The 18,359-nt window shown below is 37.9% G+C and overlaps 1 protein-coding gene across 3 annotated transcripts in view; it reads left to right on the top strand.

The window, feature by feature from the left end:
- Positions 1-18,066, top strand: part of TRIQK (triple QxxK/R motif containing) — a 60,173-nt gene extending 42,107 nt beyond the window's left edge. For all 3 annotated transcript variants that reach the window (XM_027892516.1, XM_027892514.1, XM_027892515.1), the window contains exons 3-4: positions 4,155-4,240; positions 15,522-18,066. In XM_027892516.1, the coding sequence (XP_027748317.1) occupies positions 4,155-4,240; positions 15,522-15,635 (200 nt within the window). In that variant the 3' untranslated portion in view covers positions 15,636-18,066. The remainder of the gene's footprint in view (positions 1-4,154; positions 4,241-15,521) is intronic.
- Positions 18,067-18,359: the final 293 nt, after the last annotated feature.

Below are 18,359 nucleotides of genomic sequence, written 5' to 3'. Positions count from 1 at the left end.
CACAGTATTTCTGTAGACTGAAAAAAAAATTAACCCAGAACTTAATGAACTTGTTTAGCTCATACATATTATTTAGTTTAAATTTTGCATTTATCATTGCATCACTGGAGGTTTACTTAAAAAAGAATACTCAATATACAAAATCAGGTCATCTCTAATTGTAATAAAATTATTGAGTAGAAGGTATATATGGGATCTCAATTTCCTTTTAAAGGGTTAAATAAAAAAAGTCTTGTGCAATCCTTAGATTATTATTCCTAGTTACATGAAGAGAAGCAAGCATGTTGCATATTGTATGAATCCCTAATATTCACAGTGAAGGAGACATCCTTTAGCATGTTTCACAATATAGCTGTGTTTAGTAGCTAAAAAACTCACTGTATTTCACCCTTATCTTCACCCTTTTCTAATCCTACAGCTAGTAGAATAGTCTTCATTTCTACCTGTGGAAAGTTTTCCAAGTGGGATCTGTAAACAGGGCACAACTCAGTTCAAGTGCTACTGAGGTCACTTTGCCACCAAAGGAGCGGAAAAAACTGTGCAAGAAATATGGAACGGTGCAAGGCAAGCTCTGGAGACCTTCCAAAGGGCAAAGGGTATTTCAAACACTGAATGGAAAAGTGGATGATCTTTGCATCTGGTTTTGAGAATATCTGGCAGGAGGCAGGATGAGCAGAGAGATAATATCTGTAGTCAGTAAGAAAAGTTGCCCTGTCATGGACTATTTCTTTGGCCTTAAAAATGGAAAGGAAGTGATGGACTTGGAAAAAGAAAGAAGTGGCACATTTGGGGGAAAAAAGAAAGAAAGAAATTGAGATAGTTACAAAAAAAGGAAAACTGGCTTTCGAGTTTGAAAGAAGAGATGAGATGACAAATTAATAACAACAATGAGAAGTAGAAGAGGAAAGAACTGCGCTTAAGTAATAAAAAAAGTAAGATTTTTTTCTGGAAATTTTCCAATTCTATCTTTTGGCTTCTTCTTGCCTTCATATGTTCCCTCAGGAAAACTCAGTATCTCAGATAGGCGTTGGGTAAAGCACACAAATGAGGCTTTGTCTGATGAGTCCGTCTTAACTAGCTTTGACAATCACTTCCTGGGAAGAAGAAATAGCTTAAGCTGATGACTCTGACAGATAAATGTACAAGAAAGCTTGCAGGATAAATGAGATAAAAGTAGAAGACATTGAGAGTGTGAATATAAGTATTCCAACTGGTTGAATTTGCAAACCCAAAAGAAGGGGGGCTGTAGGGAGCCTGTATTATCTATTTCTGCTTATTTTCCAGGTGGTAATGATCAGTATTCATGTGGCAGGGGCTTTGCATTTCATAGTTCTTTATAGTCCTGTAGTGTAGATGTCTTTCCCAAGGCCTCAGAAATTTCACATGTTTTAAGAGTCTTTTTGTACAGTTGCTGAATCTGGTTTTCATTACAAAGAAGTCCACTGATGCCCTCTTTTTTTTCTTTTTTTTTGCTATTATATTTAGCAGGGGGAGTAGTAAATTGATGGCAGGTGCTTGGAATTGGAGAACTACCAGCTCTAGAGTCATTAAAATAGCCTATTTGTTATATAGGAGAGTTAGTTGTTCATATCAGACTTAATATAAATCTGGAAGTATTCTCTGGTAAGTAGAATCCAGTCTTAGTTGTAGCCATGATACTGGAATAAACAGTAGCAGAGTGTCTGAAACTAAGGGCAAAGCACCAATAAGCGTTCCCTTTTCTGTGAATAGATGTGGTCCTGCCAATAGATGTAGCTCACAGACTGGGTGTCCTGTGCAAATATTTACCCCTGCTTTTGTCACCTTCAGACTTGAACCTTGGAGAAAAGGAGGGAGAATGGGCAATGGTAGGAAGGGGAAGTGGGTTTCACTGGCTGACTTTGACATTCAATGACTCCATTGCTAATGGACCTTACAAAACTTTCTAATTTTCATTATCTAATGCCATTGCGTCACTGGAAGGGAAACCTCTGACTGTCCTGCTTCATTTACCCCAGATGGGAGAGCAGCAAATCTGAATGATGAGAACTGAAATTGAACTTAGCCCTTGTCAGCTACATGCTTCTAAATGAATGTATTTTTCATGCTTCAAATATTTCAGATTGATAAATTTCTATAGTTTGTTCACAAGTAAGTAAGAACAGCTGCACCACTTACAAAAGTTGGCTATTAACAAACAAACAAAAAAATTCAAGGCTTGGGTATAACTATGCCAAATTTCAGCCTGGAGTGTATTTTTATGAGTTATAAACTCCTGCCATTTATAATGGAAATTCTGACAGATCTTTAACTATTTCATAGCAGAAGTATGACTGCAGGACTTCAGGGAGAAGAAGCATGTTCTCTCTCTGGCTTGCTTCATCTGATGATTTAGCCATTATTGTGGTTTCTGCAATTCTTTCCCTAACTATTCAAAAAAATTCACTGTACTTCTGATGCATCCTATTATCAGATATCACATATATTCTGAAGAATAATGCTGCAACGGTCCTGTCCTGCTAATGAGATGCATTGACTGGATGAGTATGTTGGAGCATCAGACATAAATCATCATTCTGTCATCTTTTTTTCACTCTGTCCTCTAAGAAAGTTCCTTGGAGATATCCTGCCTTTTTTTTTCCTAATACACATGGTTTCAGTTATTTTTCCTTTTGTCATTGAGTATTTTTAAGTTATTTCAAGTCTTTTATGAATAATACCTGACCAGAGGATAATATGGAGACCTTCACCATATATAATCCCTAGGGTTGAGGAGAGATTATCCAATGAAAGCAAATTTGTAATGCGAGTTCAGCATCTGCAATATCCTACAGAGAGGATCTCTGTGTTGAGTATGAACAGAATGATAGGAAGAGTAGACAAAGGCAGAAGCCTGTTTTCATGAATCCAGTATATCACTGGAGAAGACCTTTCCTTTCCAATTCATGTTTCAGAGTTTCATCACTGCTCTCTTAAACCGCAGCTATGAAGATAACCATGAAATAAGAAGATTACGTTATTGATTATGAATGTAAGATCACATCTCATTGAGCAAATGGGACACAATTTTAGAGGAAAGGTTATTCAACTGTAATGGTAATGAAAGCTAATGTACAGATAGGTAAAATTAGTGATTTAAAAATGGCAAGACATTCTGCTTTAAGCATTGTAGCTCAGCTTTGGAAATAGGCAAAAAAGAGAGAAAGGCATGTATGCTTTACAAGGTGAAAACCAGAAAGGACTCTTGAAAAGCCTAAGGGGTTCTGCTGAAGCTTTACCCCTCTGATCAGTTTCTTCACAGATTCCTCTTTTCCTTCTCCTCCTTTTTTTGGCTGTATCTGTACCTTGGCTTCTCTTAACTTAAAGAAGCTACAGTTAATAATACATAGTAACAGACCTTTCAGATAGCAGAAATATCCCTGAGAGTTAACAAGTGTGTTATGCTTCATTATTAGGTTGAGATAAATGATTTATACCATTTCTAAATACTTGCATGACCTCCTCTGAACTCAGTTCATATGGACTCATGGTAATCAAGCATTTGGTTGCACTCTGTGGCTGCAAGAGATAGTCTCTCTCACTTCTAAAAAGTACATCTAGAAGTTTCTATTTAACATGTTTCTACAAGCAGATGTCGAGCAATGGTCTGCGCTTACTTAGACTGACCTGCATATCTGTGAGTTCTGATACCTGCAAATAATGTTCCAGTTCAGAATAATGAAACATTTACATTCACAAGGATGGCCTGTATTGCACATTTATGTGTGCATTAGGGATGACTAACCAACGAAAATTCTAATGAAGATTTTTGTTTTGATTTAAATCAAAGGGAAAAATATCATCCACCTAATCTATTTCTTTGCTGTTTGATTCTTACTGAACAACTTAAGAAACATTGTAGTAGTGGGTATCTATCCGTATATGTATTTTGATGCCACTCTGGAGTAATAGGCTCTATGCTGATTTGTCGACTCTTGCTTGTTGCTATCATTGTCTGTTTTAAGGATCATTGTTCTATGGATCAAGTCCCTGTGTTACAGAGAAGCTTCTGTTTAAAACGATGGACTGTAGGATGTTTTCAAAATCTTGCATCTGACTTTTTAACTGAAATAAATGCTCACATTCTTTATATTCTTTTTTGCATTATTTTCATTAAATATGCTTCTCTACTCTAGGAAAACAAGATTATAAGAAAACCAGGCCTATGTTAAGAGCTACAAGATTAAAAGCAGAGGCCAAGAAAACTGCACTAGGCGTAAAGGTAGAGATCTCTTTGATAGCTTAAACCACCTTTGTGTATATGTTGTTTCTTTTCCCCATAGATGTACTGTGTGAATATTGATTTCTGAGAGATATTGTTTATGACACTTCAAAATCTAAGTAAAATGCTTGAATCTAAAATATTTATGATGAATTGCTTTTACTTAACCCTAAAATAACTTGAATAGTTGAAATGCTGAAAGATTTTAAGTAGTCCATGTTCTTTCTTACTTTAAGGTGAATAAAGTATTGTGTGCTTAGAAAATTGATCTTTTGGGGGAGCCTGTCTAAACACAGGACAAGTTCTTTAACAATTTCATGTAGTTAGAGAAATTGCAATAAGCGTCTTTTCTTTTCCTATCCTGTACCCAGTAGTAATTTTAAAACTGGGTTTGTTAGGTATTGTTAATTCTCAGCATTGTTGTTTTAATCCTTCATCCTTGTGTAATGCCTTTGACTTGGAAGAAGAAGGCTTAATTAACTGCAAAACATCTGGAAAGGTACTAAACCTTATTTTGGAAATGTCCCTTTTTCAGGGAGGTTGGAAGTATAACAGTAAGTGACTGATCATGGCAATGAGTATGACCGAGGACAATTAGAAATATTTTCTGCTGTCTGCTACCTAGTGTGTCATCAAAAAGGAATTCATCTGAACACATATTGTTTATTTATGTTGCCCTCAGTATTTTTCTCTCAAACTTTTTTTGTTTTGTTTTTTTTTTTAATTTAATTGATACACTATTAGCTTAGCAGCAAGGGTAAAACCTGAGCAAAATAAAAAGAAAGTGGATCAATTAACTCGGTATTCTAGTGAAAGAAACTTCAGAGATGTTAAAAGGAGAACATTTTCTTGTTTCTGGCATATGAGAAATCAATTTTTTCAAGTTATAGCTTATAGCAAATGCCAAGGTATTACTACCAAGCTGTAACAGCTGTTGAGCTGCCAGATGATGTATTTGGTTGTCTTCCAGAATTTGCTATTATAATCACGAAACAGTGCTTTCTTTTTGCTCCTGATTGCTGATCTCGATCAAGCATTACCATGCGATGCAGTATGTTTTCACAACATAATCTCTTCAGTTAGTGCTGTGTGTCAGGTTTTAATGAGAAAAAGTAGATTGCCTTTTTTGTTTAAAAGATAGATTATTAACCTTTTGAGTTCCTTTTCCTTCCTTTCTTTCCTTTCTTATTAAATTTTACTTTTTCTTTTCATTTTATTTTCAATGACATGACCTTTTAAAAGTGATGTCCTACTTGGAGACTTCGTGTACAGACTAGTTCTTATTAAATGTACATTTTTTTTGCGTGTCTTTCACAAGTGAGAAGAATATGAACTTTGGTCTTTCAAAACATGTTTAGTTTCCTTATTTTATTAAGTAATTCGTCCTTAAAAATGAGAGAGAATAGGAAAGCATATATTGTAATAATACATGTTATCAAGAATCAAGTGTTAGTGAGTAAACATATCAAGAGCAGTTTATTTTGTAAAAGAGTGTTTCTACATGTTTTGCAGAATATCAGCTAACTTCTAGGTAAGAATGAGTTTTGCCATCAAGGCACACACATGCTCTGCAGGTCATAGGATGTTGTGTTTATGGGGTGCAGGACTCCACATTTGCTTTTGTTGGATTCTTCTTGGTTCTTCTCTACCCATCTCTCCAATCTCTCAAGGTTCCTCTGAAGGGCTGCACAGCACTCTGGGGTATTGGACACTTCTCCCAGCTTTGTGTCATCAGTGAACTCATTAAGGAAGCATCTGCCCCTTCATCTAAGTCATTAGGACATCACTAGTGACAGGCCTCCAACTGGACCCTGTTTACAACCCTCTGGAATCTGCCATTCATCCAGTTCTCAATCCGCCTCGTTGTCCACTCACCCAGTCCACACTTCCTGAGTTTGCCTGTGAGGATGTTGTGAGAGACAGTGTCAAAAGCCTTGCTGAAGAGGTAGACAATACCCTCATCCATCCAGGTAGGTGTTTCCTCATAGAAGGCAATCATGTTGGTCAAGCACAATTTCCCTTTAGAGAATCCATGCTGTCTACTCCTGATCATCTTTTTCTCAGTCATGTGGATAGGGATGGCCTCCAGAATGAGGTGCTTCATCACCTTTCTTGGGTTTGATGGAAAGCTGACAGGCTAGTAGTTCCCTGGGACCTCCTTCTTGTTAATTTTTAAGACTGCAATGACATTTTCTTTTTTCCAGTCCTCAGGCCCCTCTCCTGATCTCCATGACCTTTCAAAGATGACTGCAAGCTGCCTCATTGTCAGTTTTTCCTAGGTGTTCTCTAACCCAAACCTCCTTGACCAAGGGAAAGTCTTGTTTCCAACATTCCTTTAACCTGGTCTCCTGGGTGAGAGATTCCTGAGGGCAGGTCTTGTCAATGAAGACCAATGCAAAGATGACACTCAGTAACTCTGCCTTCTCTGCATCCTTTGTTACCAGAGTTCCCCCTCCACTTAGTAGTGGGCCTGCATTATCCTTTGTTTTCTTATTTGAAGGAGCCATTCTTGTTGCCATTGACATCCTTGGCCAGATTTAATTCCAAGTGGGCCTTGGCCTTCCTTGTCTCATTTCTACTTACTTTGACAACCTCTCTATATCCATTCCAGGAGTATCCATTCAAAGTGGCCTGACCTTGCTTCCATCTCCTGTGTGTTTGCTGCTTATGCTTGAGTAATGACAGCAGTTCTTTATTCATTCACACAGGTGTCTTACCCCCTCTGCCTCATTCTTCGCTCACTGGGATGCATCATTCTTGAGCCTGGAGGAAGTGATCCTTAAATATCAGCCTTTCTCTTGGACCCCTCTTCCCTGCAGGGCCTGTTCCCATAGGATTCTTCCAGGAAGATCGCTACAAAGGCTGAAGTTAGCTCTCCTGAAGTCTATGGTTACATCTTACTTGCTTCCCTTCTTCCTCCTTGCTGATACGGAAGTCCACAGTCCCATGTTCACTACAGCCAAGGCTACATCCAACAAGTTCTTCCCCATTTCTTAGTATGAGGTTGAGGAGCACACCATTCCTTGTGAGAACCTCCACCACCTGTGGCGGGAAGTTGACATCAGTGCTTTCCAGGAATCTCTTGGACTGTTTGTGCTTCACTGTGTTGCTTCTCCAGCAAATGTCAGGGTAGTTAAAGTCCCCCACAAGAACCAGTTCTTGTGATTTTGAGGCTGTTTCAAGCTCCCTGTAGGAGGTCTCATCCACTTCCTCCTCCTGATCAGGAGGCCTGTAGCAAACACCCACAACAGTGTCACCCTTACTTAGTCTGACCTTTAATCATAACCCATAAGCTCTCTATATACTTGTCATCTACCTCAAGACAGAGCTCAATACATTCCAAGTGTTGCCTCACACAGAGGGCAAATCCCCCACTGTGCCTTCTTGGTTAGTCTTCCCTGAAAAGCACGTAGCCCATCATGACCACATTCCAGTCATGGGATCTGTCCCACCATGTCTCCATAATCGCATTGAGGTCAAAGTCCTGTGACTGCACACAGATCTCTAGTTGCTCCTATTTTTTCCCCCTACTGTGTGTGTTAGTGTACAGACACTTTATGGCAGTATTTGATTGTGTCAGTCCCAGTGGGGGTGCACAGGGACACCTTATAGTCCTGTCTTGTGGTTATGTCTTTGGCTGCTTGTACTTGCTGAAGGCCTCTACTCTTAAACCTCTTTCTGCTACTTGGGTGGTCACTATAGATCTCCCTTTCCCAAACCTTATCTCTATCAACACTGCCAATGTCCCCATCCCCCTTCAAATCTTGTGTAAATCCTTCTCAATGAGCCCTGCTAACTCCTGAGTTAAGATCCTTTTTCCCTTTTGAGACCAGTGGACCCTCTTTGTTGCCGGTAGGCTCAGTGTCCTATAAACTAACCCACAATCAAAACCCCCAAAATTCTGCTGGTAACACCAGTCTCAAAGCCAGGTATTTATCTGTATGATTTTCTTGGGGTTTGCCCCATCATTCCCTGCAACTGGCAGGACAGAAGAGAACACAGCTTGTGTTCCAGATTCCTTGATGAGTTGCCCAAGGCCCTGAGGTCCCTCTTGATTTTCTGTAGTCGTGCTGGGACTTCATCAGTACCTACCTGGAAAAGCAGTAGCAGGCAATAGTCAGTGGGCCATACCAAGCTAGTAAGTTTCTTGGTGATATCCCTTACCCAGGCCTCAGGGAAGCAACACCCCTCTGTATAGGTTGGGTCCAGTTGGCATGTTGTGCCCTCCACTCCTCTCAGAAGGGAATCACCAATGACTACTACCCTTCTTTTTTTCTTCATTGACAAGGTTGTGATGTTGGGAGTAGGTTGCCCTGCCCTAGGTGATCCCTCCAACTTGAATGGACCTTCATTGACATTCTTATTTCCCTGGTCCTTTGATTCCAAGGCCTTATACCTGTTGCTGAAGGGCACCTGGAGAGGTGAGATAGGTCGGGAGGGGATTTCCCCACCACCCTGAGGAGAAACCCATTTCCACTCCTTTGTCTCTAAGGTCCCTCCCACCTGTGCCTGGTGATGAGTGATGGTGACAAGCAACGTGATTCATTTTCCAAAGGATTTTAGTCCTTTTTTATTATGTAGGCCACAATTCTGTTCTGTAGCAGTTGATTAACTTCAGTTTGTGTTGAGGGCAAAAAAAAATATGTAACTACAGTGTAGTATAATAAGTAGACACTTTAAATAGAGATGTCCAAATAAATACCTAACACAATAAGCACCATACAGCCGCTTAAAACCATAGGATTTTTAGTGTCATTGATAACTCTAGAGTATTTTTGTAGTAGTATCCTGAAGAACTTGCATGCCTGGTTGCAAACTAAAATATGCTGTAGTCTTTAGGGGGGAGGAAAAGAGGACTAGAAAATAGTGAAGGGATTTTAGTCCTTAATTCCTATGAAAATAATGAAATTCAACTGTTGTGTTTTTCACCATGAGAGCTGACAACATTAGCTAAGAAAAAGGCCCCATAAATGACATAAAACTTTTCAGAACCAATTCCCTGGAGATCCTTCACATTTCATCGCTGGCATACTAATTAGCTTTTCTTGTCAAACTTTGATTGCCTTGTCATTTTAATGTAAAGTAACAAAGTTTCTTTCAGTCACTGGCATTTAGTACTTTTTAATTTCCCCAATGAGAGATTTTATCTGTGTTGATAATGTCAGAGAAGCAGCTGAGCAGTAATAACTTATCAAAAGTTAGTTTGAGCAGGATGACCATGCTAGTACTTGTGTGTAGTATTTGCTCTTTAAACATGTTTACAGATTAAATATTGTAGCAGAGCTGTTGTACTGGCTCTGTTTGTATATGTGACACTAATGTAGACAGTGCCAAAATATACTGTGTCTCTTGGAAAAGTAGGACCCCTGTCTTGAGAAACAACTCCAAGAGAAAGCAATATACTGTATGTGTTTGGATAAGACAAAATTCTTTGTAGCAGTACCAAAAAGGGAGCCTCTGAACTTTCTCTGTGTCCCCCAATGGGGGGCTTGTGCTGGTGGAAACCCAGCTGCTCATCCTTACCAGATAGAACAGGAAGGGCTTCATACCATGGGTGCTAACTCTACTCTCAGTGCATCAGAAAGTGCTGCCAGCAGGAGGGTGACAAGCAGAAAATGGTTTGAGAAATGGGGAAGCTTGGCCCCCACATAGCTTTTTTTGGTATGCAGAGGCCAAAGGTAACGGGACTTCTTGGGGAGAGTTTTTTTCACAAGCTGCAAGAACAGGTCAGTGATCCGTGGGGTAGGTGATGAAGTTTTCTGTCTTGTTGAAAGGTAGACACAAATCTGAACAGTAGTATTTGCAAAGTACTTGCAAAGACATGATTGACTGAAGAATACCACTCCATAGAGAATTATTAGCAACACAGTGCATTGATTGAGCTAAGGAAAAAATGTTTCCTGAATAAAGTGAGAGCTTACTGTCTGTCATTCTTTTGCATATCTACCTAATCTATTTTGTAGCTACCTCACTATGAAGAGTTTCTCTCATCTGGAACCAGTTATGTATGAATAGATAACAAAACATTCCTAGTGTATTTTGGCAAAGGATATTCTCTGATTTCATGCCGTTCATGATCTGCTAAGTTAGTGAACTACATTTCTCAAGATACAGTTTCATAAATTTGCAAAAATTAAGTCCACAAGAGACTATTAGATCATTTGATCTGGACTTCTGTATGTTACAGATCATAAAATTTCATCCAAATACTTTCTACAAGTCTGAGCACTTTGTAATGGCCAAAACACTGGGTCTTCAAACCAGCTTATGTGCCTCACAAGGTGCAGAGCATCTTAATGTGCCACCCATGAATACAGTATGGTATTCCCAGTGATCCCAGTAGTCAGGCTTTGATCCCTGACCTTGAAATGAAAGGGAGGGGAAACAACATGTTAAAAGAGAAGAAAATCAGACCCTGGCCTGACGTATAAATGCATTAATCACAGTGGTTTGAGCATGTGAACAAGATACACCAAGCAAGAGCTCAGGAGGATTTTCTGTACCCTCCAGAAGCAATAGTCCATCTTTCTCAGGCCTACTTATGTCTCTGCTTATAATCAGTCTAGGTAACACTTCAAATGGAAAAGTCTGATTAGCTAAGTAGGAAGTGTCATTACATAATAACCTGATACTTCAGGGGTTTAGAATATAGCACTGACAGTGTAAATAATCCCAGTCTTCCCAGGGCCCTGAAAGAGAGGGGCAGCCAGGAGCGCTGTGTTCACCAACTCCAAGGTTGGCAGCCAGGACCTCCTTTTCACATAAGGCCAAGTTGAAGTATTCTTTCCAGTTGCTTAATAAAAATGTATTTTTTTGAGAGAGATCTGATGATAAAAGACTCATAGCTATGGAAGTCCATACCCCAAGAGTTAACTGGAATGTTCAATCGTTCTTGTTCCTAGGAAATGGCATATTTTTTCAAAACTGAGCTTATCTAACTGCAGATGGACCTTGAGAGGTTCTTGTAAACAGGATAAAAGGACTCCACTCTGTGAAGGACCTTACTTAAATACCTGTATATATAGTTATATGCGGTAACCAAACTACCTCTCTTTCTTCTCTATGATAAAATAAATACCAATCATCTCCCTACTGGAAATCCCTCTGCCTTTGGACATCCAGAGATCACACTGAGGGAGTAGTTACCCCTGAGATCCAAAGGCCTTTTTAAGAGTCATAGCTTTTTTTGAGGCAGAGTACTCCACTTTGCAAGCACTATCTATATCTTTGCTACCTGTATATATTATTTTGCATTTAGCTATATTAAAACAAATCCTGCTGCTTTGTGGGTGAAAGGCCAAACCTTTTAGATGACTCTGTAATAGTAGTACCTCTTTCTCATTATTTGAGACAATAATGATCTTTCTTCCATATCAAATTTTTACAGTAAAAAATTATAACATAAGTGCAGGTAAAAGTTAATAAGTTACTTTTGTTACCTTCTGTTAACTGTAGAATGTCCAGCATTAGGGAAGTAAGCATTCATTTTTAAATACAATTTTGGTGAAACTCTAAAAAATAGTCGCAGTGAGTGTCCAGATAAAGTCTTCAGTTAAAAATTATATGAGATAAAAAGATTGACTGTCAAGCCCATATATGTTTGTTTTATTTCTACAGGTATCCTTGGTCAGCATGGTTTTCTTTCATCTCTTTTCAGAAAGAGATAGGGATAGTTTAGCATTTCAAAGAGAGCAATTTATGGTACTCTTTCACCTAATTTTAAGCTGCTTTCAGGTAAAAAAGATACGATTCTCTCTGGAGGACAATAAAAAATATGTAAAAACACCCTAAAATTTCCTGAAAGTATGATATTTCTCTATATGTGTAGGATACGATGCTGCCCTGGTGTCCAGATTTGTATATAGTTATATGCTGTAAACATATATATGTAACCATATATATTATTGTAGCCAACATTTTTTCCTCACCCTATCTCCCGATTAATCTTGTTTAGATCCCAGCTCTGCCACTTGCTCTATCAGGGTGAATTTGAGGACATTATCCAAGTATTTTGGCATGAGAGATGTAAAGCTGACAAAAAATAAAAGGAGAATTAAATCAACATTGTGCTGTAACGGCATGTGTTTCCTGTATGAAAAGTTTCTGAAAAACTTAACCGAGCTGAAATCAGTAGGATTCTGCAGACATTATTCTAAATATAAGAGAATATAATAGAAAATTCTGTTCCTTTTTAAAGGCTTCTTTGACCGTATTTCGGGATTTGAGAGCAGGGATGTTGTTTCCTAGTGGTTTGTACCATGATATAAAAGAAGGAAAAAAAAAAAGGAGAAAAAGCCATGTGATCATTTTAAGTTTATTTCTATAAGACTTTTTCTATATTCTTTAATTATTCATGGTGAAATCCTCTGAGTAAATGGATTTTGCAGAGGGATGATGGGGATGATCCATAAAGTACAAGAGAAAGGGAGCTATATATGCCAAGAGGAGAGTATTTTAACATTTCATTTCTATGCATGACTTAAGATACAAATAGCAAAGTCTGATAAGTATAAAACAAATTAAAATGACAAGATATACTGTTGTTGCAAGTACAGTATAGTAGTGTAGCCTCGCATTTGCTATTTACCTTGCAAAATTTATGTTTATAAAAGTTCATAAAATGGATGCAATTCCTAAGAGACTATGTGTCCCTAGCTGAGAGCCAGGTATAGTTTGTTAGGCCATTTATTTGAGATTTTTATTACTCTACCTTTTTCAGTAACTAAAAATTAAGGTTCTTGCATAATTCTGAAACCTGGAGTTTCAATAAGGCTATTTATTCCCAGGGATAATAAATACTGATCCAGCCACCCAGTTCCTAATGGCTGTGTAAGGAAAGTAGTATTGTTATTGCAGTGTTATTCATTGTAAAACTTAGGCAGAGGAATTAAAGAACTGCTCCCATCAAGCAGTTACTCGGCAGCCTGAGAATAAAACTCATGAATTTTTCCCAATTCCACTTCCTTTGAAACAAATCTTTAATGCAGAGATTCCTCAAAATCTTACTGCTGCTACCACAGCATTTCATAAGAGAGACTGGGGAGAAGGGAGGGGAAAGGTGAACCTATTGTAAAGCAGAAAGCATGTCAAGCATGGCATCCAAACAAGGGAAAAAACTTTTTAATACTGGAATGAATTTGCTTTCTGTGTCAAGTGTGAGCGGTGCCTGCATTGTGCGGTTTTGTTGTCCACTCTCCTGAGCAGATGGAGCTTGCAGTTGTATGTCACTTGTTTATTACATCCTCTTAAGATTAGTAGCTGTGTGGCCAGATGGGTCTGGGAGCACAGCTGTGGATACAAGGAAATAAATGAAACCTGTCTGATGCTGCCATGCCCTTTTGTGAGATACTGACGTGTTGCAACTGCAACAAAGCAAAAATCACTTTCCTTTAATATATTAGTGAATTAGATGTACTTTCTTTTTTCTTTCTTTTTTAATCAAATCATATGAAATCAGGAGGATGAAGTTCAGAGGATGATGCAATTCTAAGAGGAAAATGTAGTTGAAATCTGTAGCCAACAGCCTCAGCAAATATACAGAAGCAATTTTAATGAGGTAAAACAAATTTAAAGTACATCTCAATTAATCATCCATATAAAATGTAAAGCAAAGGTTTCTAAAGAACAAGGATTATGCTCCTATAGAACATAAGCCAACTAGGCAGTAGTATTTCAAAATTTATTAGGTGGCATATGTTGAATTATTGATCCAACATTCTGATAAACTATATAATGCATTCATGTAAATGCAAATGAAATGCTGTTCTATAGAAAAATGCCAGATTATGGGCTAGACTTTAAAAAATGAAATGCACAGTTTTAACTCCTTCATGGCAGTGGACAAACAAAGCTGGTCACAAAGCCACCACCAACCTAGAGACAGTGGATAGGATTCATTCTACAGTGCACAATAGAGGTAGCATCTACGCTCTCTTTCTAGTCTAAGGGGAGAAATGGGCATTTTTGGGAAGAATTCACCTGGTCTTTCCTAGAGGACACAGTGAATCTTACACCAGAGGGTCAGATTCTGTCCTTGCATGGTAAACAGTGTCTTACTGTCTGGGTGAGGCGTAGGCATCTCCTTTCAGTCCCACTGGCGCAGGGTAGGTTTGATGTCTCATGTTCTGTACCAATTTAGATTAGTTGTTATAAAGTCACTGAACTGTTTTTCTTCTCTTCTTTAAAGTATACAGCAGAATTGTTCTGATGTAGTTGTTTTATACCTTAACATGAAGCAGAGATTTGAAGCAGAGGTTGTTGCTTCTATTTGTAAAGGGAAAATGGGGTTTGGAGGCACAAACTAACATGTTCCTTTGGAGAATCTCAGTGCACAATTTTAAAAATACATCATGATGATAAGGAAAATCTGAACTATTGTAAAGTTGCTGTGCCTTACAGAAAAAATAAAATCTTAAAAATGTGAAATAGTTTGACTTTGAAAGAAGTAGTGTTATAAAAGAGATGATCATACTATGATTTATTATGAGATCTAAAGTCGGAGCTTAACAGAGTCCAGCCTTGGAGATGATAGGCAGTCACATAATGAGTATGATGTGTAGTACAAAAACATTTTTCTGCTTCTGAAAGCTGCTATAAATCATGTATACTTTGGAAGACTCTTTTATGTTAATTAAGGAAGATGCAGCAAGTTGCAATATTTTATGGGAAGAGAGGCAAGTGCAAGTGCAAATTGTTGTGCTTTTTGCCTTATTGCAGAGAGGAAGAAAAGTTTCATCCAATTCTGAAGGATTTTGTAGCTTCATATTGTAATGCATGCCAGGAGGTTGGGAGGTAGAGGTAGCAATTTTCATTGACTTCCACCATACTGTGTTTGCTTCATTAAAAAATTACAAATTTGTTGGCAAAAAGCAGTAACATATTGCTAGAAAACATCAAAATTCACAGTGTAAATTCATAACTTAAATTTGTATTCAAAACTGTGGTTTGTGAATTCTGTCTTTTAAAAAAGAAGGAATAGCATAATAAAAGGATATAAAGCTCTATTTCTAGGTCAGACTCAAGATTTTTAAGCCAAATATCCTCTTTCTGGCAGTATAACAGACTCACCAAAATCTTTATTAAGTGAATGGATTTTATAATACTTGAAATGATAATCACAAAAAAGAAATCATTAAAGCATAAATGCCTTTTGCAGTTATATATATCTGACGTTATTGCGATGTGCATTATAGAAGTAATATTTATTCCTGATTACTCTGAAAATATGATATTACTTCTAACAAGTTTTGTTTTTCTTTTTCTTTTTCTTTTATTTCTACAGGAAGTTGCCCTTGTCCTTGCAGCTATACTGGTATTTTTGTTGGCTTTCTATGCTTTCTTTTATCTTAACATTTCCAACGAAGTTGACCTTGATCTGGATCCAGATGAAAACTAGCAGATGCAATGAATCTATCATCAAGATTTCTTCAGCTTCAATAAGACTTCATAGGAACACGCAGCCTCTTCACTGAGAGACAGTAAATGATACCATTTCTTACAGTCCAAATTCATAAGAAAGTTTTGCAATACATCAGTCCCTTTTACATTCCAGATCTCCAAAATAAGAACACTTATGCTTGGCCAAGTGTATTTGATTAACACCAAGGCCAGGACCAACAGTACAATACACGAAATTTATTGTTTACATTATTTTTGTCTCAGGCAGAGAACTTTGATGTCAAAAGACAGGTGCTATTACTATCATGGGTATTGATGCTGACTTCACAGAAGTGTCTGCCTTGACCAACCTGAGGAATCAAAGCTTCCTAATAACCAAATTAGTTTCCTTTTCCAAAAGAAAGCAGAATTACCAAATAAAAAATCTTTTATTTAAAATATATCAAACTCCCCTCATCCTCCCTTTCCCTTTTAATCTTTCTTGGGCATGTGTGTACACGCGCGTGCATGAAGATGGAAGAAATTGTAGGGGGAAAAAATTCCTTTTAGGAGCAGTCTGTCACCTTCATATGGACTTAATTTTATGTAATCCCAGATTCTGTGTGCCCATATATCTGCAGTAATCTTTTTCATTCTTTTGCCAACTGTTCGGCACACATGTGTTCTGTTAGAAATGGCACCTGGATGACAGAAGCTCTAACATTCACATATGCTTCTGAAACACAGTTCTTTGCCTCCTGTGCTGTCTGAACTAGTGTAAATAGAAAGTTCAGTTGATATTGGTTTTAATTAGTATATTGGTCTATTATTAATATAAAGTCAAAATTGTATTTTAATTATACTCTTCCTGATGGCTGTGGTATCAATTGGCTTTACTTGTTGGGGCATGTTGTAAAAATCCATTCTTTTCCAAATATACAATCATTTTAATCGTCTAATTAATGTGAGAAGTTGTACATAATAAGAAAGCACTTTTTTTTCCAGGTGTACTAATAATTGGGTAAATCTTGGCTCCATGAGATGCCTCTGTTTTTGCAAAGTACCTTTCATATTCGCCTTTCATATGCACTGTAGATAACATTTCTGATCCCTTTAATAGCCACAAGTAGCTTGAAGGAGTTGGTATGTCAGAGCAGCCGCAGGAATCTTTAAAATTCTGGCTTTATCCTGTTCTGCTTCAAGTTTGGCATATAACTAAGCTTGTGGATGTAAAGGTTCAGCTTTGATTCCTTTAAACATGTGGTCAGTCATTGTCTTGTTCAGATTCAGTTTGATATCAAGAAAAGCTTAGAGCCATTGGTGCTGAATGTGACAAGGAAGTTAGGCAGACTGACTTCCTGAAAAGTTTTCATAATTCTTAAGTTGTATTAGCAAACTAGCTTCACTTTACCTTTGATACCAAGTTCAGGGCTGAATGTTAGGTTTAATTGCAACTGAGGTATTTACTGTCTTGTTCCTGAGATACCTGACTAAGATTTCTTGCAGTGATTTTGAAGACAAAGGGATACAAATCACAGCAAATATTATAGTGGAAAATATATTTCTTTTAAATTGACACAGTCCCATTATCACCACTTAAGAAACTTAGATCAATACAGTTAATTTTTAAACCATACAGTAACTGTGAGCATATACATTATGAGTCTCTAAGGATTCTTTTCTTATCTGTCATACTCCTCATTCGCTTTATGCAATGCAATACAATTCCTCTAAAAACTGAGAGTACAACAGTCTTCCAAGAAGAATATGAAAGAGAAACATGTATGTGCAAATATTTCTCATTTTCTAATTATGACTGTTACAGACACAAAACCCTAACATATATGCATGCAGACTTATAGTCTGATGCTACTTGCACACATGACCACATGCATAGCAACATGCTGAATTTATGGTGAAACATTATCTGACATGTGGCCCAACTTTCAGTGAAGGGAAAAGCGTATCACGAGCTGTCTGCTCGGATGTGACGCCTTTCACTTCACCAGTGCCCCACCACATGTCACAGAAGCTGCAGACCTTTCCTGTTAATTTGCATTAGCAATTTTCTTGTTCTATAAGATGCTGGAAGAATTGCTTTCTTAATGTCTGCATACAGCTCTCTGGGTGATGCGTGGCCTAAGATGTGTAGTTACTCTCTTCCCACGGGCTGTCTTTTAACGTGTTCTCTGAATCAGTTACAATAAGAAGCAAGCAATTCTTACTGTCAAATTTATGAAGTTCCTAGAACAGGAATATTGCATTTCCCATAATTATGAATCAGACAAAAACTAAAGGACATATATATTGTGATTCTAGCAACTTCCCTGATGTGTGGCTTATGAGTCCGTATTGCCCACAAGTGCCATAGTTTGCAGTGTGTTTGCTTTGTTTAGATTAGGCATTATCATTTGCATGAAAGATCATAGACTTGTAGAATGGATCATAGAATCATAGAATGGTTTGTCTTGGAAGGACCTTAAAGTTCATCTAGTTCCAACCCCACTGCCATGGACAGGGACACCTGACCTGACCTAGACCAGGTTGCTCCAAGTCCCATCCAGCCCAGCCTTGAACATTTCCAGGGATGGGGCATCCACAACTTCTCTGGGCAACCTGTTCCAGTGTCTCACCACCCTCAGAATAAAGAACTTTTTCCTAATGTCAATCTAAACCTGCTCTCTTTTAGTTTGAATTGATTCCTTCTTGTGTTGTCACTACATGCTGTTGTAAAAAGTCCCTC

The sequence above is a fragment of the Empidonax traillii genome, unplaced genomic scaffold (genome assembly GCF_003031625.1).
Source record: "Empidonax traillii isolate 1590-97213 ecotype Southwest subspecies unplaced genomic scaffold, ASM303162v1 scaffold355:size2308892, whole genome shotgun sequence".
Taxonomy (NCBI): Eukaryota; Metazoa; Chordata; class Aves; order Passeriformes; family Tyrannidae; genus Empidonax; species Empidonax traillii.
The sequence above is the reverse complement of the archived record's forward strand: the minus strand, read 5'-3'. Positions and strand labels throughout refer to the sequence as shown.